Source organism: Hyla sarda, chromosome 7, assembly GCF_029499605.1.
Source record: "Hyla sarda isolate aHylSar1 chromosome 7, aHylSar1.hap1, whole genome shotgun sequence".
NCBI classification, from domain to species: Eukaryota; Metazoa; Chordata; class Amphibia; order Anura; family Hylidae; genus Hyla; species Hyla sarda.
Genome location: NC_079195.1, coordinates 9,529,743 through 9,555,737, shown reverse-complemented (window position 1 = coordinate 9,555,737; position 25,995 = coordinate 9,529,743). Strand labels below are relative to the sequence as shown.

Genomic DNA, 25,995 nt, shown 5'->3' with positions numbered 1-25,995 from the left:
TATAATTATATACAGTATATACCCAGGTTATACCAGCATGGTCATATCACTATATACAGGAGATATATAACTTATACCAGCTGTACACATATAATTATATACGGTATATACCAGGTTATACAGCATGGTCCATATCACTATATACAGGAGATACATAATGTATACCAGCTGTATATATATAATTATATACAGTATATACCAGGTTATACCAGCCTGGTCCATAATCACTTTATACAGGAGATATATAACTTATACCAGCTGTACATATATATTATATACAGTATATACCAGGTTATACCAGCATGGTCCATATCACTATATACAGGAGATATATAACTTATACAAGCTGTACATATATATTATATACAATATATACCAGAATATACCAGCATGGTCCATATCACTATATACAGGAGATATATAACTTATACCAGCTGTACAGATATAATTATATACAGTAATAATATCCAGGTTATACCAGCATGGTCCATATCACTATATACAGGAGATATATAACTTATACCAGCTGTACATATATAATTATATACCGTATATACCAGGTTATACCAGCATGGTCCATATCAACTATATACAGGAGATATATAACTTATACCAGCTGTACATATATATTATATACAGTATATACCCAGGATATACCAGCATGGTCCATGTCACTATATACAGGAGATATATAACTTATACCAGCTGTACATATATATTATATACAGTATATACCCAGGTTATACCAGCATGGTCCATATCACTATATACAGGAGATATATAAACTTATACAAGCTGTACATATATATTATATACAGTAATACAGGTTTTAAGTGGTCCTTTTCATTTATTGATTTTTTTTACAGTTTTTTTTATTATGTTTGGGTTTTTTTTGGACATCCTGGTTATATACTATATTACAGGAGATTCATATAACTTATACCAGCTGTACATAATATTATATAGTATAACCAGGTTATACCAGCATGGTCCATATCAATAATACAGGAGATAATTAACTTATACAGCTGTATTATATACAGTATATACCCAGGTTATACAGCACGGTCCATATCACTATATACAGGAGATATATACTTATACCAGCTGTGCATATATATATTATATACAGTATATACCAGGTTATACCAGCATGGTCCATATCACTATATACAGGAGATATATAACTTATACCAGCTGTACATATATATTATATACAGTATATACCAGGTTATACCAGCATGGGCCATATCACTATATACAGGAGGTTATACCAGCATGGGCCATATCACTATATACAGGAGATATATAACTTATACCAGCTGTACATATATAATTATATACAGTATATACCCAGGTTATACCAGCATGGTCCACATCCCTATATACAGGAGATATATAACTTATACCAGCTGTACATATATAATATATACAGTATATACCAGGTTATACCAGCATGGTCCATATCACTATATACAGGAGATGTATAACTTATACCAGCTGTACATATATAATTATATACAGTATATACCCAGGTTATACCAGCATGGTCCATATCACTATATATACAGGAGATGTATAACTTATACCAGCTGTACATATATAATTATATACAGTATATATTCCAGGTTATACCAGTATGGTCCATATCACTATATACAGGAGATATATAACTTATACCAGCTGTACATATATAATTATTTACAGTATATATACCAGGTTATATCAGCATGGTCCATATCACTATATACAGGAGATATATAACTTATACCAGCTGTACATATATATTATATACAGTATATACCCAGGTTATACCAGCATGGTCCATATCACTATATACAGGAGATATATAACTTATACAAGCTGTACATATATATTATATACAGTATATACCCAGGTTATACAGCACGGTCCATATCACTATATACAGGAGATATATAACTTATACCAGCTGTGCATATATATTATATACAGTATATACCAGGTTATACCAGCATGGTCCATATCACTATATACAGGAGATATATAACTTATACCAGCTGTACATATATATTATATACAGTATATACCAGGTTATACCAGCATGGGCCATATCACTATATACAGGAGATATATAACTTATACCAGCTGTACATATATAATTATATACAGCATATACCCAGGTTATACCAGCATGGTCCATATCACTATATATACAGGAGATGTATAACCAATACCAGCTGTACATATACATTATATACAGTATATACCAGGTTATACCAGCATGGTCCATATCACTATATACAGGAGATATATAACTTATACCAGCTGTACATATATAATTATATACAGCATATACCCAGGTTATACCAGCATGGTCCATATCACTATATACAGGAGATATATAACTTATACCAGCTGTACATATATACTTATATACAGTATATACCAGGTTATACCAGCATGGTCCATATCACTATATACAGGAGATATATAACTTATACCAGCTGTACATATATATATTATATACTGTATATACCAGGTTATACCAGCATGGTCCATGTCACTATATACAGGAGATATATAACTTATACCAGCTGTACATATATATTATATACAGTATATACCAGGTTATACCAGCATGGTCCATATCACTATATACAGGAGATATATAACTTATACCAGCTGTACATATATAATTATATACAGTATATATTCCAGGTTATACCAGCATGGTCCATATCACTATATACAGGAGATATATAACTTATACCAGCTGTACATATATATTATATTACAGTATATACCCAGGTTATACCAGCATGGTCCATATCACTATATACAGGAGATATATAACTTATACCAGCTGTACATATATATTATATACAGTATATACCAGGTTATACCAGCATGGTCCATATCACTATATACAGGAGATATATAACTTATACCAGCTGTGCATATATATTATATACAGTATATACCAGGTTATACCAGCATGGTCCATATCACTATATACAGGAGATATATAACTTATACCAGCTGTGCATATATAATTATATACAGTATATAACCAGGTTATACCAGCATGGTCCATATCACTATATACAGGAGATATATAACTTATACCAGCTGTACATATATAATTATATACAGTATATAACCAGGTTATACCTGCATGGTCCATATCACTATATACAGGAGATATATAACTTATACCAGCTGTACATATATATATATTACCGTATTTATCGGGGTATACCACACACCGGCCTATAACACGCACTCTCATTTTACCAAGGATATTTGGGTAAAAAAAGTTTTTTACCCAAATATCCATGGTAAAATGAGGGTGCGTGTGTGCGCGTGTATACCCCGATACACCCCCAGGAAAGGCAGGGGGAGAGAGGCCGTCGCTGCCGGCTTCTCTCCCCCTGCCTTTCCTGGGGTCTAGAGTCCTGCTGCCGGCCCTTCTCTCCCCCTGGCTATCGGCGCCGCTGCCCGTCCAGTCCCCCTGACTATCGGCGCCGGCGCCCCATTGCCGGTGCCGACAGCCAGGGGGAGAGAAGGGGCAGCGGCACCCATTGCCGGCGCCGCTGCCCCATTGCCTCCCCCCATCCCCGGTGGCATAATTACCTGTTGCCGGGGTCGGGTCCGCGCTGCTTCAGGCCTCCGGCGTGCGTCCCCTGCTTCGTTGCTATGCACTGCAGGGCGCGGCGCACTGACGTCATGCACCGCGCCGTGCAGCGCATAGCAACGACGCAGGGGACGCACACCGGAGGCCTGAAGCAGCGCGGACCCGACCCCGGCAACAGGTAATTATGCCACTGGGGATGGGGGGAGGCAACGGGGCAGCGGCGCCGGCAATGGGTGCCGCTGCCCCTTCTCTCCCCCTGGCTGTCGGCGCCGCTTCTCTCCCACTGGCTATCGGCACCGGCAATGGGGCGCCAGCACCAATAGTCAGGGTGACAGAACGGGCAGCGGCGCCGATAGCCAGGGGGAGAGAAGGGCCGGCAGCAGGGCTCTAGACCCCAGGAAAGGCAGGGGGAGAGAAGCGGGCAGCAACGGCCTCTCTCCCCCTGCCTTTCCTGGGGGTGTATCGGCGTATAACACGCACATAGACTTTAGGCTAAAAATTTTAGCCTAAAAAGTGCGTGTTATAAGCTGATAAATACGGTATATACAGTATATACCAGGTTATACCAGCGTGGTCCATATCACTATATACAGGAGATATATAACTTATACCAGCTGTACATATATAATTATATACAGTATATACCCAGGTTATACCAGCATGGTCCATATCACTATATACAGGAGATATATAACTTATACCAGCTGTACATATATAATTATATACCGTATATACCAGGTTATACCAGCATGGTCCATATCACTATATACAGGAGATAAATAACTTATACCAGCTGTACATATATATTATATACAGTATATACCAGGTTATACCAGCATGGTCCATATCACTATATACAGGAGGTATATAACTTATACCAGCTGTACATATATATTATATACAGTATATACCAGGTTATACCAGCATGGTCCGTATCACTATATACAGGAGATATATAACTTATACCAGCTGTACATATATAATTATATACAGTATATACCCAGGTTATACCAGCATGGTCTATATCACTTTATACAGGAGATATATAACTTATACCAGCTGTACATATATAATATATACAGTATATACCAGGTTATACCAGCATGGTCCATATCACTATATACAGGAGATATATAACTTTTACCAGCTGTACATATATATTATATACAGTATATACCCAGGTTATACCAGCATGGTCCATATCACTATATATAGGAGATATATAACTTATACCAGCTGTACATATATAATATATACAGTATATACCCAGGTTATACCAGCATGGTCCATATCACTATATACAGGAGATATATAACTTATACCAGCTGTACATATATATATTATATACAGTATATACCAGGTTATACCAGCATGGTCCATATCACTATGTACAGGAGATATATAACTTATACCAGCTGTACATATATATATATATTATATACAGTATATACCAGGTTATACCAGCATGGTCCATATCACTATATACAGGAGATATATAACTTATACCAGCTGTACATATATAATTATATACAGTATATACCCAGGTTATACCAGCATGGTCCATATCACTATATACAGGAGATATATAACTTATACCAGCTGTACATATATAATATATACAGTATATACCAAGGTTATACCAGCGTGGTCCATATCACTATATACAGGAGATATATGACTTATACCAGCTGTACATATATAATTATATACAGTATATACCCAGGTTATACCAGCATGGTCCATATCACTATATACAGGAGATATAGAACTTATACCAGCTGTACATATATAATATATACAGTATATACCAGGTTATACCAGCATGGTCCATATCACTATATACAGGAGATATATAACTTATACCAGCTGTACATATATAATATATACAGTATATACCAGGTTATACCAGCATGGTCCATATCACTATATACAGGAGATATATAACTTATACCAGCTGTACATATATAATATATACAGTATATACCAGGTTATACCAGCATGGTCCATATCACTATATACAGGAGATGTATAAATTATACCAGCTGTACATATATATTATATACAGTATATACCAGGTTATACCAGCATGGTCCATATCACTATATACAGGAGATATATGACTTATACCAGCTGTACATATATATTATATACAGTATATATTCCAGGTTATACCAGCGTGGTCCATATCACTATATACAGGAGATATATAACTTATACCAGCTGTACATATATATATATATATATACATTATATCTGTACGCGCTGTGTCTTATCTATACTCCTGTTGTATTTACCCTTTCTTATTGCACAATTACGGACTTTCCTTTGTTCTATTTTCTCATCACTTCAGGAATTTCTATTAGTTACGTAATTTCCCTGAACTTGATGTAAAAAATAAACAAAGAGAAGAGAATAAATAGAATGTGAGATATTGATCTGGAGATGGATCTTCTCAGGTTTCTTCACCGATTTCACAAGGTTCTGACCGTCATTCGCTCTCGATAATCCAGTGATCTGGGGCCAATAAAAGATCACATGACCCGGACCACATAATAGTGAGCGCAGAGCTGGTAACACGACCACAACATCTGCCCTGAGTTACGTGAAACCAGATCCAGGAAACATCATCACAGACGGATAAGATTCCACCGCTCCGTATAATATAAGGGAGAAGATCTGCTCCAGAGATCACCCAGACTCCATAGATCAGACTGTACCGACGGACTACAACACCCAGCAAACAGGATGCTGGGGATCACAGTCGTCATCTTACACCTAATCGCAATATCACCGGTGAAAGGTAAGGAAGGTGTCAGTTTTTTGGCCGCTTTTCGAATAAGGAATTTAAAATGTTTTAAAATATAATAATATAAAAAAAATTTATAAAATAAAATAATATATAATAAAATAGTATATAATAAAAAAAATAAAGCAAAAAACACAATGTATTATAGCAAAATTATATTATAAAAAAAAAATATATATATATATATATATAGTTAGATAGATATATTATAAAATTAATAATAAAATGTAAGCGGTCGGGATGTGTAGCGGATCTTTCTCCTCCTTGGTTTTAGTCTATGTTTCTATTATTATAGTAATATTTATATGACATTATACTATACTATAGTGCAGTACAATACAGCATCATTTTACATTACCGTATATACTCGAGTATAAGCCGAGTTTTTCAGCATGATTTTTCGTGCTAAAAACGCCCCCCTCGGCTTATACTCGAGTGAACTCTCCACCTGTCAATCCCTTCATCAGTGGTCTTCAACCAGCGGACCACCAGAGGTTTCAAAACTAAAACTCCCAGCAAGCCCGGACAGACCACTGCGGCATTTGTCATCATCCAGCCCCCCCCCCCCCCCCCTTTTGTTTTGTACTTCCCTCGGCGGGAAGTTAGGGGGAGCTGGTCCGGGCCATCTATGCTGCAGGGACCATCCGGTGGGGATGGTTAGTCCTTTTTTGAACACAAAAAGGAACAAAAGGCGGGTCCCAGCCTAATGAGCTCGCAATATTCAGAATTTTATGACCAGGGCCTATGGGATTATTTCTTAAAGGAGAAGTGTCCTGCTTAAATCTTTTGGATAGGGGATAAGTTTTAGATGACGGAGGTCAGACCGCTGGGACCCCCGCTATCTCCTGCATGGGGCCCTGGCTCTCCCCATGAATGGAGCGTGTCAACCCCTGCATGAACTGCTCTGTCATAGAGATACATGGAGGGGGGCAGCTATGAGGTGAAGATGATTCTCTGCCATAAAGTTTATTAAAATAAAGCGAATAGTGATAGTGGGGAACCATAACCCTCCACAAATAAACCTATCCTACTATGGGCACAGGATTCTTTGGTGACATGACATGTTCCCCAGACTAAGCTTCTATGTAGAAGTTTCCAGAAAGGCTATACGAAGTGTCAATAGCCTTACCCCATATGCTCAGAGGCCTGGACCCAAACTAGTTAGATATTTTGTGGCTTTAGTCAGAGCAACATTCCTTGTTCTGCTTCTACGGGGTAGATCGGTCAGTCAATGTAAAGTGTCTGCTCCTTCAATAGGCAAATGCTGCTCCGGATTGTATATGAAGTCCAGTGGGGTCGGTCACCTTATCAAGAGTTGTAGCATAAAGGACCTCCGGGCTTAGAATCTCAGAATCAGTGATCTAGATCCCCCACTGATTTAACATTTATGGCCTACTTGGTGGAATAGTGATAAATGTCTGGGCCTGTATGCCCCCTTTTATGTCTAGACTATGGATAAACCTTAACTCTATGGATGATGAGTCCTAAGCTCAACCCTGTGGGTGATGTTATTATAACCCTGAAGACTTTCTTTCTAGTAAAGGTGTTTTCTTGCAGGAGGTACCATCTGTTACGACCATCTTGGCTGCTTCTCAGAAGGGTATCCTTGGTCTGGGACCCAACAAAGGCCGCACGCTGCTCTGCCCTGGTCCCCTGAGAAGATTAACACCAGATTCTTACTGTTCACTGGAGAAAACCCCAATTCATACCAGGTGATACCTCATCCTTCTTTATATCCAGACATAGAGGCCTCACTATTTCTAGTGCAATGTTCTGGTACCTGCTGTAGTGTACGTTTATTTGTATTTTGCATTTTACTGCTTTGGGTCCTGTTCAGATATTATCTTTATGTCTGAACAGTTTCTGTGTTTATTCTCCCTGGTTTGGGAAGAGTTAACTTTCCTATCTTCAGCACTGGGAGGATATATAAGGCCTCTTCAGGTGTTGTTCTGGGCTATAATTACACCTGTTACTCTGACCATGTTTGTATTATGTTTACTATGTCTGTCTCATGTATCCTGAGTTTTAACCATGGTTATCTGGCCTGTTTGATATATAGATTTTAGCTTGCCTTGTTTGAGTATTTTGTTGGGTTTTAGTATTTTTATATTGCTCGTTCTGCTTTGTGTTTCCTGAGTCCGTGTTCACACTGTGCATTTGTCAGTCCTGTTTTTACCTTGTTTGATCCTGGATCGCCTAGGATAGAATCCTGTTCTGAGCCTTGTGCTAATCCGTCTATCATGGAGTGAGTTAGTCTTGTGTCTGTACCCATATTTGCTTGTATTTAGGAATTTTGTTTCCTCCTAGGCCAGTATCCTGATCCCCCGGTGGAGAGTGCCCGCTGGCTAGGAGCCTATTTGGCTTTAGCATTGTTCTCCCTCCATGTTTGTAATGAGGTGTCTAGCGTGTTTCTTGTTCTGAGTCCAGTGTGAACAGTGCTCTTGATTTCTTGACCATGCTGAGATCCACCTTTGTAGCTGCAGTGTGCTTCTAGTCCTGGCCAGTGAAAGACTCTGTTTAGTAACCAGCAATCTTATAATGTTTCTGACTTCAGGTATTTGATCTTTGGCTTGGCTTTTTGACTACTCTCCTGCTTAGTGTTCTGGTTCTCTGCTTACTTCTGTTATTGACCCCGGCTAGTCTGATCTTGCTTTAGTTTGTGTTTGTTTTATCATATCTCTGTTAGTTTGTGTGCCTCCAGCTGTTTGCCGACTCAGACTGTTTTGTCGTTTATTATTTTGACAGCATTTAGCCGGGAGGTGGTTGTCGATCCGTCACTTAGGGCGGATAGGCAATAGGTAGGGACAGTGACTGTGGGCGAGTTAGAGCTTCACTGTTCCCTGCCCATACGCGACACCCGCATCCCACTGACAATATATGAGAAGTTGTCGTGGGGATGAGAAAACCCTATGCTAAAATCTGTGTGTGGGGTCCTGTGAGCTGACCTGCATAACTGTATTTGGGTATCAAATTGCCATAACAGCATACATTGAGGTCTCACAACTATGTAAGAATTCAAAATGACATGCCATGTATCAGAAGATTGATTTATTGGTCATATGACATGTTCCGCAGCTAAGCTGCTATGTAGAAGTTCCCAGAAAAGTTGTGGGAAGAGTCCTTTGTCCAACCCCCTTCCCCCCACAGGTGGGCCTAAATAGCTTATTCTGTTCTGTCATTGGCCAGAGCAACATATCCTAGCTCTGCTCCTGCTAGTCAGTGAAATGTGTCCTTACAAAGACTAGAGTGTATCTCCTGGGTTCAGCTAGAAAAGTGTCTATTTCTGGTTCCAGTGTATATCCTAGGTTCAGTACAGTTCAGGCCAGAGAAGGGAAGTCACCTGGTTGAATGAACTTCCTGGGACAAATTTAAAGGGGTACTCTGCCGGAAAACATCTTATCCCCTATCCGAAGGAATCCAATCTCTGGGCCGGCAGCGGCAGCATCCAGCAAAATGAAAGCTTGGGCCATCTGTGTTCGTGATGTCACCCCACACCCCTCCATTCATGTCTATGGAAGGGGGCGTGATGGCTAGCTGTCACACCTCCTCCCATAGACATGAATGGAGGGGGCGTGGCGGCTGTAGTCGGCAGTCATCCGGCACAGAACGGAGTTTGCTCCGTGCACTCGATGACTTAGGTTGCCGCAGCAGAGATTGCGGGGGTCCCCAGCGGTGGAACACCCCCCCCCCCCCCAGATCAGACATGTTATCACCTATCCGGGGATAAGGTGTCTTCCGGTGGAGTACTCCATTAAGCTTCTTCAGTGTCCTGTGTCAAAGCAAGTCACAAGCTCCAGTTGCAGGTTCCATCTCGCCTGAGACTGATCAGGGTTGGAGATCACAGCATTGTATGGAGTTTGGATGATTTGGCCATAAAGGTCGTCTCCAGTACACACTGTGAGGGAAACATGCTTTATGTTCCAGCTCCAAGAAGGAGCATCTACTCCAGACAACTTAGTAGACAATAGAGAATGTGGGCTCCCAGGGGATCAGCGGGTTATCATCACCACCCTGCCATATGATATCTCCATATACATCCTGAAGGGATTATCACCCCAGCGGGCCTGCATTACTACCTCTTCTTGGTGCTACAACTCTATTGTTCTCGCATCACAAACGGGATCTGACCGTGCACTTGGGGAGATTTATCAAAACCTGTACAGAGGAAAAGTTGCCCAGTTGCCCATAGCAACCAATCAGATCACTGCTTTCATTTTTAACAAGGCAAAATGAAAGAAGCGATCTGATTGGTTGCTATGGGCAACTGGACAACTTTTCCTCTGCACATGTATTGATAAATCTCCCCCTTAGTGCTCAAATAATCCTCAAAGGACTAGTTCCCCCAGCAAGCCTACAAACAACCTCCCCTGGGTGCTACACTAGTGCTAGTACTGCCAATATTACCGCTACTATGTTACCATCACTATTACCGCCTCTATGTTACCATCACTATTACCGCCTCTATGTTACCATCACTATTACCGCCTCTATGTTACCATCACTATTACCGCCTCTATGTTACCATCGCTATTACCGCCTCTATGTTACCATCACTATTACCGCCTCTATGTTACCATCGCTATTACCCCCTCTATGTTACCATCACTATTACCGCCTCTATGTTACCATCACTATTACCGCCTCTATGTTACCATCACTATTACCGCCTCTATGTTACCATCACTATTACCGCCTCTATGTTACCATCACTATTACCGCCTCTATGTTACCATCACTATTACCACAGGCGTGCGCAGCCTATTGCATTAGGGTGTGCACCCTAAAGCACAAACTCAAGCAGCGCACTTGTGTGTGTGATATATACACACACACACACACTCTTGCTTGCATGCACACATACATAAACATACCTACACTCATAAATATCAAAACAAACAAAAGGAAAAACTTTATTAAAACTTTTTTTTTGGATTGGAGGCTTTTGTTTGGATTGGAGGCTCCATTATACATACACTGTACAGCAATCATACCTCCATTATACATACACTGTGACTGTACAGCAATCATACATCCAATCCATTAATAATGGATTGGATGTATGATTGCTGTACAGTCACAGACAGTGTATGTATAATGGAGGTATGATTGCTGTACAGTGTATGTATAATGGAGGTATGATTGCTGTACAGTGTATGTATAATGGTGGTATGCTTGCTGTACAGTGTATGTATAATGGTGGTATGCTTGCTGTACAGTGTATGTATAATGGTGGTATGCTTGCTGTACAGTGTATGTATAATGGATGTATGCTTGCTGTACAGTGTATGTATAATGGATGTATGATTGCTGTACAGTGCATGTATAATGGATGTATGCTTGCTGTACAGTGTATGTATAATGGATGTATGATTGCTGTACAGTGCATGTATAATGGATGTATGATTGCTGTACAGTGTATGTATAATGGATGTATGATTGCTGTACAGTGTATGTATAATGGAGGTATGATTGCTGTACAGTGTATGTATAATGGATGTATGATTGCTGTACAGTGTATGTATAATGGATGTATGATTGCTGTACAGTGTATGTATAATGGAGGTATGATTGCTGTACAGTGTATGTATAATGGATGTATGCTTGCTGTACAGTGTATGTATAATGGATGTATGCTTGCTGTACAGTGTATGTATAATGGATGTATGCTTGCTGTACAGTGTATGTATAATGGATGTATGCTTGCTGTACAGTGTATGTATAATGGATGTATGCTTGCTGTACAGTGTATGTATAATGGATGTATGCTTGCTGTACAGTGTATGTATAATGGATGTATGCTTGCTGTACAGTGTATGTATAATGGATGTATGCTTGCTGTACAGTGTATGTATAATGGCGGTATGCTTGCTGTACAGTGTATGTATAATGGATGTATGCTTGCTGTACAGTGTATGTATAATGGCGGTATGCTTGCTGTACAGTGTATGTATAATGGCGGTATGCTTGCTGTACAGTGTATGTATAATGGCGGTATGCTTGCTGTACAGTGTATGTATAATGGCGGTATGCTTGCTGTACAGTGTATGTATAATGGCGGTATGCTTGCTGTACAGTGTATGTATAATGGGGGTATGATTGCTGTACAGTGTATGTATAATGGGGGTATGATTGCTGTACAGTGTATGTATAATGGGGGTATGATTGCTGTACAGTGTATGTATAATGGGGGTATGATTGCTGTACAGTGTATGTATAATGGGGGTATGATTGCTGTACAGTGTATGTATAATGGCGGTATGATTGCTGTACAGTGTATGTATAATGGATGTATGATTGCTGTACAGTGTATGTATAATGGATGTATGATTGCTGTACAGTGTATGTATAATGGATGTATGATTGCTGTACAGTGTATGTATAATGGATGTATGATTGCTGTACAGTGTATGTATAATGGAGGTATGATTGCTGTACAGTGTATGTATAATGGAGGTATGATTGCTGTACAGTGTATGTATAATGGAGGTATGATTGCTGTACAGTGTATGTATAATGGAGGTATGATTGCTGTACAGTGTATGTATAATGGAGGTATGCTTGCTGTACAGTGTATGTATAATGGAGGTATGATTGCTGTACAGTGTATGTATAATGGAGGTATGATTGCTGTACAGTGTATGTATAATGGATGTATGATTGCTGTACAGTGTATGTATAATGGATGTATGATTGCTGTACAGTGTATGTATAATGGAGGTATGATTGCTGTACAGTGTATGTATAATGGAGGTATGATTGCTGTACAGTGTATGTATAATGGAGGTATGATTGCTGTACAGTGTATGTATAATGGAGGTATGATTGCTGTACAGTGTATGTATAATGGAGGTATGATTGCTGTACAGTGTATGTATAATGGAGGTATGATTGCTGTACAGTGTATGTATAATGGATGTATGATTGCTGTACAGTGTATGTATAATGGATGTATGATTGCTGTACAGTGTATGTATAATGGATGTATGATTGCTGTACAGTGTATGTATAATGGAGGTATGATTGCTGTACAGTGTATGTATAATGGAGGTATGCTTGCTGTACAGTGTATGTATAATGGATGTATGATTGCTGTACAGTGTATGTATAATGGAGGTATGCTTGCTGTACAGTGTATGTATAATGGATGTATGATTGCTGTACAGTGTATGTATAATGGAGGTATGATTGCTGTACAGTGTATGTATAATGGAGGTATGATTGCTCTACAGTGTATGTATAATGGAGGTATGATTGCTCTACAGTGTATGTATAATGGATGTATGATTGCTCTACAGTGTATGTATAATGGACAGGGCCGTCTTTAATTTTGATTGGACCCTGGGCAAGCAATTTTTTTGGTCCCCCCGGTCCCCCACCCCTATCCCACACACACTCGGGATCAGTACAGGATCAGTAATGTAATGTATGTACACAGTGACCTCACCAGCAGAATAGTGAGTACAGCTCTGGGGTATAATACAGGATATAACTCAGGATCAGTACAGGATAAGTAATGTAATGTATGTACACAGTGAGCTCACCAGCAGAATAGTGAGTACAGCTCCGGAGTATAATACAGGATATAACTCAGGATCAGTACAGGATAAGTAATGTAATGTATGTACACAGTGACCTCACCAGCAGAATAGTGAGTACCAGTAAAAACAGGGCTGGGGCCACTAATAAACAGGCTAGGCAGGCTTCCCGGTCCTTGTATAAAGGACCGGTGACCTGTCCTGTGGTGGTGGCTCCAGCTCTGGTACCCAGTGATGCTGATGGTACACTATCTGCACCAGAACGCACCGGTCCAGCCAGTATGAATGAGGAGGCTAATGTTGGAGTGAATTGTAGTATGGGCTGTAGCACGGGTGGAGGTATGGGGGGCACATCAGCTAAAACAGGCAATAATGGTGTGAGTATGGATTATGTGGAGGAGGGTGGTGAAGGGGCACAGATTAGTGGTGGGGATGTAGGGCCTGGTCCAGTTGCACCCCCAGCGGTGGCAGCACCGGTACGCAGCTACGCAAATGTCACCGCTGGGGGGAGGGGGGCACCTTCCTCGTCTTCTGGCTCTGGGGGGGGCAATTTGCAGCAGCGTCTCCTGGGGGCCTTAAGGAGAGGGGAGAGATCAATCAATGTAGAGGGTAGGGAGGTTGATCTATCCTTTTGGATAGAAAGACATGGTCTTTCAGCCTTCCGAGAGGAAAGAGGGGGGGATACTGTGTGGTCCCTCCCAACAGCCGGGCCAGGTGGTCTCCGAAGGAATGTGGTCCGGCTGAGGTGGAGAGGCAGTGATACATGTCCTCCAAGATCTAAAGTTGTTGAGCTTCTGCTGAAGTTGGGCTTTAAGGCAGCTGACATCTACGCCTTAATACATCCTTATGGTACCCCTGAGTTCGATATCAGCTTTGTTCGGCCAGAGGGGCTTGAGCTCTTCTGGTCGAATTATGAGCTGGTAAAGAATGAGCCCGGCTGGCGAGACTTTGCCATTCAGGCGGTGTCTCGCCAAAACAATGTCAAGAAAGTGACCGTTTTAACCCGTAACGAATCACTTTCTTGTGTTGACATCATGACGTGGCTAGGTCGGTATGGAGAGGTGGTGGAGGTCCCAAAAAAGAACAGGGATGAATATGGCATCTGGTCAGGGGCCTGGACGTTTATGGTCAAGCTTAAGCTTTCAGGAAACACCGTTACCCATATACCATCTGCGACCTTCCTCGGAAGGGATCGTATCCAGATCTTCTACCAGGGTCAGCCGAAGCTCTGTCACAGATGTGGTGACCCCACACATTTTAGTGCCAATTGCACTGTGCAGAAGTGCACTCTGTGTGGGGAAATAGGCCATCTCGCTGCATCTTGTGCAGAGATTAGGTGTCACCTGTGTGGTGACTTAGGTCACCCATTCAGTCGCTGCCCTCGTTCCTTTGTCAACGCGGTTGTTGCCCCAGTGGGGGTAAGCCATGAGGTGAACTCTGCTGGGGGGATGGCTGGCGGGGATGAAGGGGTGCAGGGGCCAGGGAAGAAAAGTAAGCAGAAGACGCCTGCCCAACTGAGGCGTCTCAAGAAGCGTCAAAGGGATAGGGAGATTCGGGAGTCACAGGAGCATCAGCCAGCTGAGGTGGCTTCTGATCCTGTCCCTGTGACCAGTGTTACTGCTGAGGCCCTGGGGGATAGTGAACTGGATGAGGAGACTGGAAGGATCCACAAAGAGGAGGATACTGTCTCCTCGCTGTCCTCCCATGGTGAGAGCGCGGATGAGGACAGAGGGAGATGGGCAGAAACAAAGCGGGGTACTCGGAGGAATAAGAAAAAGGGAGATTTAAAATCTTCTCCCACCCGCCAGATGCCAAAGGAAGGTACAACTGACCCCCCTCTGATTGGTCTCTCCAACCGGTTCCGAGCCCTCCGCGACATTTCCTCTTCGGAGGAGGAGGCTGGGGGTGAGGTTCCGGATGTTGCGGTGGGGCCCACAGGGGACCCTGAGTCCTCTCTCCCTGGGGAACCTATGTCTTCAGGGGGGGGGACTGGCTCAGAGTCAGGGGACGAGGAAAATGTAAATAAAGGGAAAATGGACACATCCATCTCACTAAAAAGGGGTAAACCATCATCTGATGAGGAGGGTGGTGGGGTGGATGGGAAGGATGGTGGGAAAAAGAAAGCTGTCTAACTCAATCACCCTTGATGGCGGCACCCTCTCCGTTGACTCTGGCATCCATTAATGTTGCCAGCATAAAGTCAGATACGGCTCGATTTGCGGCCTATGATTTTTTTGCCCATATTAATGCTGATATTTTATTTTTGCAAGAGACCAGGCTAACAGATATGTCATCTATCTACAAGGCTAAAAGAGAGTGGAGGAATGGGCCCTCCTACTGGTCTCTTGGGGCCGAGCCGTATAGCGGAGTGGCGGTCCTTTTTACCGCAGCGGTAGAATGCCGACGGGTTATCGAGTTAGAAATGGGGAGGTGCCTGATCTTAGATGTCCTCATGAAGGGACAAGAACTTCGCCTTATTAACATCTACGGCCCACAGTCTAAGTGGGACCGGAAGTGTCTCTTTATGAGGATCAAGCCCTATCTTTTTACAAGTCGGCAGGTGGTCTTTGGAGGGGACTTTAATGCTGTCACGAGGCCCCAAGACAGGGGAGGTGCCAGAGACAAGCTGACTTATGATAGCGTCGCCCTAAATAGCATAGCGAGTGAGGCTCGCCTGGTGGATGTCCACATCCGGCACACCCCAGGCCACGCGGGATTCACCTATCATAGGGGTAGTTGTAGGTCTAGGATAGATAGGTTTTATTTAAAGGAGGAGGCCGTCTCTTCAGCAGTGTCTGTTGTTGAGGTGGAGTTCTCCGATCACTGTTTAATTTTGTTTTCTCTGAATGTTACAGAGACCCCCCGGATGGGCAGAGGCTATTGGAAGCTGAATTTGTCTCTCTTGGAAGAAGCGGAGATAAGACAGTCCTTTGAGGATTTTCTTCAGAGCCAGGTACCATTGCTGGGCCTTTGTAGCAGTAAGTCAGAGTGGTGGGAGATCTTCAAAAAAAGGGTTGCGAGATTCTTCCGCCAGCTCTCAGGCCTCAGAAGCCTAAACAGGTACCGTTTGTACCAGGGCCTGAGGAAGAAACTTGAGCACCTTGTCTCGACTGGAGGTAGTCGTGATGATATCTCCAGAGTGAAATCCTTGCTGATGAGGTGTCAGTACGATAGGCACGCATCTTTGGTTTTTGAGAGGGATTACGGGAAGTACCGCTCGCCCGACCCTTACAGAAACTGCAAGATGTCAGTGAATAGTAAGGTAGTCTCAGGACTGATTGATAGTACGGGATCCTTGAAAAGGTCCAGATCAGGGATCTTGGAGGTCGTCAGATCCTTTTACTCGCACCTCTTGGGAAGGAAGGATCTAGATCGGGATAAGGTGTCAGCTTTCTTGGCTGAAACCATCCCTGAACTAGGAGTAGACCCCTCTCTTGACGTTTTGACAGAGATGATCCGGGAAGAGGAAGTCAGGATGGCTATTGATGGGCTTGCCCTCAAGAAATCACCCGGTCCAGATGGCTTAACATCTGAGTTCTATAAGACCTTTAAGGACACTTTGGTTCCCCTGTTGACCGAGGTATTTAATGAGTGTCTATCCTCGGGCACTCTGCCAAAGTCAATGAGGAGGTCAGCGCTGATCATCCTGTCAAAGGGTAAAGACCCGTTCCACATTGAGAATTGGCGTCCCATAGCGCTTCTCAATGTGGACCGAAAGATTCTGGCAAAAGTGCTGTTTAACCGGCTGGTGAAGTTTGCACCCCGGCTCCTTTCGGGGGCTCAGCATTGCTCTGTTCCGGGCCGCAGTACATTTAGTGCTGTGCTCAGTGTCCGAGAGGCTGTGGAGCAGGGTAGGGCTGGCCACTGGAAGGGGTACTTGCTGTCCTTGGATCAGGCAAAAGCGTTTGATCGGGTTAACCATGAGTACCTCTGGTCTGTTCTTCTGAGATATGGCCTGCCGGGGGGGTTTGTTGATTGGCTTAAGACCTTGTACGCAGGGGCAGAAAGTTTCCCGCTTGTGAATGGTTGGATTGGCCGCTCTTTTGAGGTTGGGTCTGGTGTCCGTCAGGGTTGTCCTTTGAGCCCGTTGCTGTACGTGTTTGCAATTGATCCTTTCCTTAGGAGGATTGATTGTGGACCGTTGGCGGGGGTGAGAATGGACCTGGCGGTGCCGGATTTGGCTCTGAGGGCGGTAGCGTATGCTGATGATGTCACCGTGTTTGTCTCCTCACAAGAGGAAGGCCAATGGGTGATGTCAGAGGTGGACCGCTACTCGGAGGCATCCGGGTCCAAGATCAACCGGGATAAGTGCGAGAGTCTCTGGCTGGGAGGGGGAGATCCTAATTTTGATCTCCCGGACGCCCTTCCAGAGCCCCAGGAATCTGCAAAAGTTCTCGGCATCGAATTTGGCCAAGGGGATTACCCCAAACAAAACTGGGACAGCAGGCTTAAGATCGCCGCTCAGAAGGTGGATCAGTGGAAGGGTTGGTCTTTGACCCTCCGGGAAAGGGTTAACCTGATCAAAACATTCCTGCTCCCTTTACTGATATACCTGGGCAGTGTATGCATGTTGCCAGAACCTCTTTGGACCCGGGTCTACAGTGTGTTCTTCCAAATGTTATGGGGGAACAGACTGAACCTAGTGAAGAGGGAGGTTACTTACCGTACAAGGAGACTAGGGGGGTTGTGTATGGTCAACCCTGTGGTATTCCTAGTGAATACCTTTCTTAAGACCAATATAGCAAACCTCTGGTCAGAGAGGGCTCCTCCGTGGGTATCCTCCTGTAGGGGATGGTTTTGGCCTTTCTTCCAGGAATGGGAGACAGGAGGGCAAGTGAAGGATCTTCGCACACCACACGGGCATCTCCCGGCTTACGCTACCCCGGTTCTGAAGGTTATTCGTCGGTGGGGTCTGGGGATGGGGGAGATTAGGACTCTGTCGAGGAAATTCTTTGACAAGAGGGTCCTGTCTTCTCATTTCCAGAGGCCATTGGCGCTCAAGGACTGCCCAAGTCGGGATCTGGAGGTGGGTTTAGAGCTTTTGAATTCTATCAGGATCCCCTTGAAGTTTTGGGACTTGACTTGGCGCTGCTTCCATGGGAAACTGTGTGTGAGGGACAATCTGAAGTGCAGGAGCTCTGATGACCGGGGATGTCCCCGCGAAGAGTGTGGAGGCATGCTGGAAAGCATGGAGCATTTTCTGCTTCATTGTCCCTTTAACACAGAGGTTTACACCAGGGTGGGCGCTTCCATTGGTTGGCCTCGGCTGGCCAGTCTCTCCTATGCGGAATGGGCCTATGGGGCATTCAGAAACCTTGGAGGCTGGGACCGGTGCACTTTATTCCTAGTCAGCTCAGTGGTTAGGTACTACACGTGGAACGCACGGTGTTTAGTGTCGACGCAGCGTAAAATCCTCCCTGTGGATGTGGTGGTTAGGAACATTCTCGGTGACCTGGTGAAGGTGCGTTCTCTGGAGTACGAGAGGCTGGGTGCTGGCAGGGCCTCTCGTCTATGGAGGGGCTCTGCCTTTAAAGTGCCTTAGCCTGTTGTCTCCCCCTGGTGGTGGGCTGATGCTGGCACATTAGTCTTTTTGTTTTGAGCAGTTGGTTTATGGTAATATAGGGCTTGCAGGCGCTGAACTTGAGCTTTAGGGGTTTGTTGTTTGGCTTATAGTGTTATATGTATTTGTTATTTTATTTATTGTTGTAGTCTATTTGTATACTTATATATTGTTAGTCTGTGTATATTTTATGTAATGTATATATTGTATATATTGTGTGATGCCACCTGGGGATTGGGTTTAGTTTAGGTTGGGTGGTGGGTTAAAAAGGGGGGAGGGGGTTTGTATGGGACTTTTATATATACAGAAAATCCTGGACTGGTTCATGGACGTCTGGTAACATGTACTGGGGGCATGGGATGCGGGACCAGTTCAGGGCCAAAAAAAAAATAATAAAAAAATAAAAAAAAAAATAGAAAAATAAAAAAAAGTGGTGTTATTTTGTTTGTGTTGGTTTTTATTATTTTGTATATATTATTATTGTTGTTGTTGTTATTCTTTTGGTATATTACTGGTATTGGGTTTTTGGTATTGCAACTGGGCCAGGAAATTCACATTTAGTATTAGTGTATATTAGTGTATATAGTTTATTAGTATGGTATGGGTATTATGGGTATTATAGGAATATGTCTTTTGTAAATATTGTATATATTTGTTTGTGTGCAGGAATGAGTGTGGGGTGGACCGGTGTTGTATTTTATGCTATGGTGTTGGTTTTATGATTGTTATATTGATATGTTCTGTCGGATATGATATGTTTATGTTTTGTAATTTTTTTATTGTTATGTTTGAAATTTTAATAAAAGATCTACAGGATATAACTCAGGATCAGTTCAGGATAAGTAATGTAATGTATGTACACAATGACCTCACCAGCAGAATAGTGAGTACAGCTCTGGAGTATAATACAGGATATAACTCAGGATCAGTACAGGATACGTACGGGGGAGGGGATTATCAGATTCTACATGTGAGGGGAGGATAATAGTGATTATTATAATCCTCCCCTCACATATATGAAAGATCTCCCCCTCACATGTATAATCTGATAACCCCCTCCTCACATTGATTATCCCCTCACATATATATATATATATATATAATATCATAATCAGATTATATGTGAAGGGATTATCAATGTGAAGAGGGGATTATCAGATTATACATGTGAGGGAGATGTTACATATATGTGAGGGGAGGATTATAATAATCAATATTATCCTACCCTCACATGCATAATTTCCTCCCTTCTCACATTATATAATAAATCCCCCCTCACATTACATAATAAATCCCCCCTCACATTATATAATAAATCCCCCCTCACATTATATAATAAATCCCCCCTCACATTATATAATAAATCCCCCCCACCCCACACACACACACACACACACTATAATAAATAACCCACACACACACACATTATACATACTCACATATCCGGCGGTGGGTCCCCTGCTGCGGCCTGGATCCTGGAAGCGGCCGTGTGGGGACTGAGAGGAGCGGGAGACTCTCTGCTCCGCTCCTCTCTATGATGCCGCCCGTGACGTTGTACGTCACGTCACGTGACCATCTCCCAGACAGCCATTGCGGTACTGGCTGCCTGGGGATGAGTGACGACGGCGGCGAACATAAAAAGGTAGCGTGCGGCGCAAACCGCCCCCCCCCCCCCCCCCCCCCCCGGGCCCTCTCCTTCCCCCTGGGCCCCCTCCCACTAACATTTTGGCCGGGCCCCTGACGCCTGGCCCGCCAGCCTTTATCAGCTTTATCGGGGCCCATGGGGCAAAAGGGGCGAGCTGCTTTTGGGACCCCAGGAATTACAGGGCCCGGGGCAGCTGCCCCTTTTGCTCCACAGCTGCGGTGATTAGGGTGTGGGCACACCTGGGCACACCCGGCACACCCTGTGCGCACGCCTATGACTATTACCGCCTCTATGTTACCATCGCTATTACCGCCACTATGTTACCATCACTATTACCGGCTCTATGTTACCATCACTATTACCGCCTCTATGTTACCATCACTATTACCGCCTCTATGTTACCATCGCTATTACCGCCACTATGTTACCATCACTATTACCGCCTCTATGTTACCATCGCTATTACCGCCACTATGTTACCATCACTATTACCGCCTCTATGTTACCATCACTATTACCGCCTCTATGTTACCATCACTATTACCGCCTCTATGTTACCATCACTATTACCGCCTCTATGTTACCATCACTATTACCGCCTCTATGTTACCATCGCTATTACCGCCACTATGTTACCATCACTATTACCGCCTCTATGTTACCATCGCTATTACCGCCACTATGTTACCATCACTATTACCGCCTCTATGTTACCATCACTATTACCGCCTCTATGTTACCATCACTATTACCGCCTCTATGTTACCATCACTATTACCGCCTCTATGTTACCATCACTATTACCGGCTCTATGTTACCATCGCTATTACCGCCACTATGTTACCATCGCTATTACCGGCTCTATGTTACCATCACTATTACCGCCACTATGTTACCATCACTATTACCGGCTCTATGTTACCATCACTATTACCGCCTCTATGTTACCATCACTATTACCGCCTCTATGTTACCATCGCTATTACCCCCTCTATGTTACCATCGCTATTACCGCCTCTATGTTACCATCGCTATTACCGCCTCTGTTACCATCGCTATTACCGCCTCTATGTTACCATCGCTATTACCGCCTCTATGTTACCATCACTATTACCGCCTCTATGTTACCATCACTATTACCGCCTCTATGTTACCATCGCTATTACCGCCACTATGTTACCATCACTATTACCGGCTCTATGTTACCATCACTATTATCGCCTCTATGTTACCATCACTATTACTGCTTCTATGTTACCATCACTATTACCGCCTCTATGTTACCATCACTATTACCGCCTCTATGTTACCATCACTATTACTGCTTCTATGTTACCATCACTATTACCGCCTCTATGTTACCATCACTATTACCGCCTCTATGTTACCATCACTATTACCGGCTCTATGTTACCATCACTATTACCGCCTCTATGTTACCATCACTATTACCGCCTCTATGTTACCATCACTATTACCGCCTCTATGTTACCATCACTATTACCGCTTCTATGTTACCATCACTATTACCGCCTCTATGTTACCATCACTATTACCGCCTCTATGTTACCATCACTATTACCGCCTCTATGTTACCATCACTATTACCGCCTCTATGTTACCATCACTATTACCGCCTCTATGTTACCATCACTATTACCGCCTTTATGTTACCATCACTATTACCGCCTCTGTTACATCACTATTTCCGCCTTTATGCGCTGCAACGTATAACACTACTTTATTTATTTATTTGTTTATTTATACCATATACCACTACTACTTCTGTTTATTTATTTATCTATACCGTATACATCTACTTCTTTGTGTATATTTATTTATACCGTATACCACTACTTCTTTCTGTTTGTTTATTTATACCGTATACCACTACTTCTTTGTGTTTATTTATTTATACCGTATACCACTACTTCTTTGTGTTTATTTATACCGTATACCACTACTTCTTTGTGTTTATTCATTTATTTACTTATACCGTATACCACTACTTCTTGTGTTCATTTATTTATTTATACCGTATACCACTACTTCTTGTGTTCATTTATTTATTTATACCATACACCATTACTACTTTGTGTTTATTTATACCGTATACCACTACTTCTTTGTGTTTATTTATTTATACCATATACCACTACTACTTTGTGTTTATTTATTTATACCGTATACCACTACTACTTTGTGTTTATTTATTTATACCATATACCACTACTACTTTGTGTTTATTTATTTATACCGTATACCACTACTTCTTTGTGTTTATTTATTTATACCGTATACCACTACTTCTTTGTGTTTATTTATTTATACCGTATACCACTACTTCTTTGTGTTTATTTATTTATACCGTATACCACTACTTCTTTGTGTTTATTTATACTGTATACCACTACTTCTTTGTGTTTATTCATTTATTTACTTATACCGTATACCACTACTTCTTGTGTTCATTTATTTATTTATACCGTATACCACTACTTCTTGTGTTCATTTATTTATTTATACCATATACCACTACTACTTTGTGTTTATTTATACCATATACCACTACTTCTTTGTGTTTATTTATTTATACCATATACCACTACTACTTTGTGTTTATTTATTTATACCATATACCACTACTACTTTGTGTTTATTTATACCATATACCACTACTTCTTTGTGTTTATTTATACCGTATACCACTACTTCTTGTGTTCATTTATTTATTTATACCGTATACCACCACTTCTTTGTGTTTATTTATTTATACCGTATACCACTACTTCTTTGTGTTTATTTATTTATACCGTATACCACTACTTCTTTGTGTTTATTTATACTGTATACCACTACTTCTTTGTGTTTATTTATTTATACCGTATACCACTACTTCTTTGTGTTTATTTATACTGTATACCACTACTTCTTTGTGTTTATTCATTTATTTACTTATACCGTATACCACTACTTCTTTGTGTTTATTTATACTGTATACCACTACTTCTTTGTGTTTATTTATACTGTATACCACTACTTCTTTGTGTTTATTCATTTATTTACTTATACCGTATACCACTACTTCTTGTGTTCATTTATTTATTTATACCGTATACCACTACTTCTTGTGTTCATTTATTTATTTATACCATATACCACTACTACTTTGTGTTTATTTATACCATATACCACTACTTCTTTGTGTTTATTTATACCGTATACCACTACTTCTTTGTGTTTATTTATACCGTATACCACTACTTCTTTGTGTTTATTTATACCGTATACCACTACTACTTTGTGTTTATTTATACCATATACCACTACTTCTTTGTGTTTATTTATACCGTATACCACTACTTCTTTGTGTTTATTTATTTATACCGTATACCACTACTTCTTTGTGTTTATTTATTTATACCGTATACCACTACTTCTTTGTGTTTATTTATTTATACCATATACCACTACTTCTTTGTGTTTATTTATTTATACCGTATACCACTACTACTTTGTGTTTATTTATTTATACCGTATACCACTACTTCTTTGTGTTTATTTATTTATACCGTATACCACTACTTCTTTGTGTTTATTTATGTATACCATATACCACTACTTCCCTTTTTGTTTCCAGATAATCAGTGCAAATACTTTAACAAGTGTCACAAGCTCAAAGTTCCAGACAAGTCGAAAGACGTGCTTCATTGTCCATGGTATGGCGGACAGGGCTGAGAATAACTGGGTGTCAAACATGTGCCAGGTAAGTGTCTCATATCGCTGCAAACTATTATATCAGTGATGTCATACAGGGGCGGGGCTGTGAGCACATGTCATTATATTACTATTATATTATATCAGTGATGTCATACAGGGGGCGGGGCTGTGATCACATGTCATTATATTACCATTATATTATATCAGTGATGTCATACAGGGGGCGGGGCTGTGATCACATGTCATTATATTACTATTATATTATATCAGTGATGTCATACGGGGGCGGGGCTGTGATCACATGTCATTATATTACTATTATATTAGTGATGTCATACAGGGGGCGGGGCTGTGATCACATGTCATTATATTACTATTATATTATATCAGTGATGTCATACGGGGGCGGGGCTCTGATCACATGTAATTATATTACTATTAGATCAGTGATGTCATACAGGGGGCGGGGCTGAGATCACATGTCATTATATTACTATTATGTTATATCAGTGATATCATACAGGGGGCGGGGCTGTGATCACATGTAATTATATTACTATTATATTATATCAGTGATGCCATAAAGGGGGCAGGGCTCTGATCACATGTCATTATATTACTATTATATTATATCAGTGATGCCATAAAGGGGGCAGGGCTCTGATCACATGTCATTATATTACTATTATATTAGTGATGTCATACAGGGGGCGGGGCTGTGATCACATGTCATTATATTACTATTATATTTTATCAGTGATGTCATACGGGGGCGGGGCTCTGATCACATGTAATTATATTACTATTATATCAGTGATGTCATGGGGGCGGGGCTGTGATCACATGTAATTATATTACTATTATATCAGTAATGTCATACAGGGGGTGGGGCTGTGATCACATGTCATTATATTACTATTATATTATATCAGTGATGTCATACAGGGGGCGGGGCTGTGATCACATGTCATTATATTACTATTATATTATATCAGTGATGTCATACAGGGGGCGGGGCTGTGATCACATGTCATTATATTACTATTATATTATGTCAGTGATGCCATGCAGGGGGCGGGGCTCTGATCACATGTCATTATATTACTATTATAT

At 41.7% G+C, this 25,995-nt stretch overlaps 1 protein-coding gene across 4 annotated transcripts in view; it reads left to right on the top strand.

Annotated features, from left to right (window-relative positions):
* The first annotated feature begins 10,193 nt into the window (after window positions 1-10,193).
* The window catches only part of LOC130282070 (pancreatic lipase-related protein 2-like), a 59,436-nt gene continuing 43,634 nt past the window's right edge, over window positions 10,194-25,995 (top strand). For 3 of the 4 annotated variants that reach the window (XM_056529929.1, XM_056529930.1, XM_056529927.1), the window contains exons 1-2: window positions 10,696-10,810; window positions 24,803-24,928. In XM_056529929.1, coding sequence (XP_056385904.1) covers window positions 24,884-24,928 — 45 coding nt within the window. In that variant the 5' untranslated portion in view covers window positions 10,696-10,810; window positions 24,803-24,883. Of the gene's footprint in view, window positions 10,320-10,695; window positions 10,811-24,802; window positions 24,929-25,995 lie in introns of those variants that run through there. The other variant, XM_056529928.1, reaches the window with a different exon arrangement.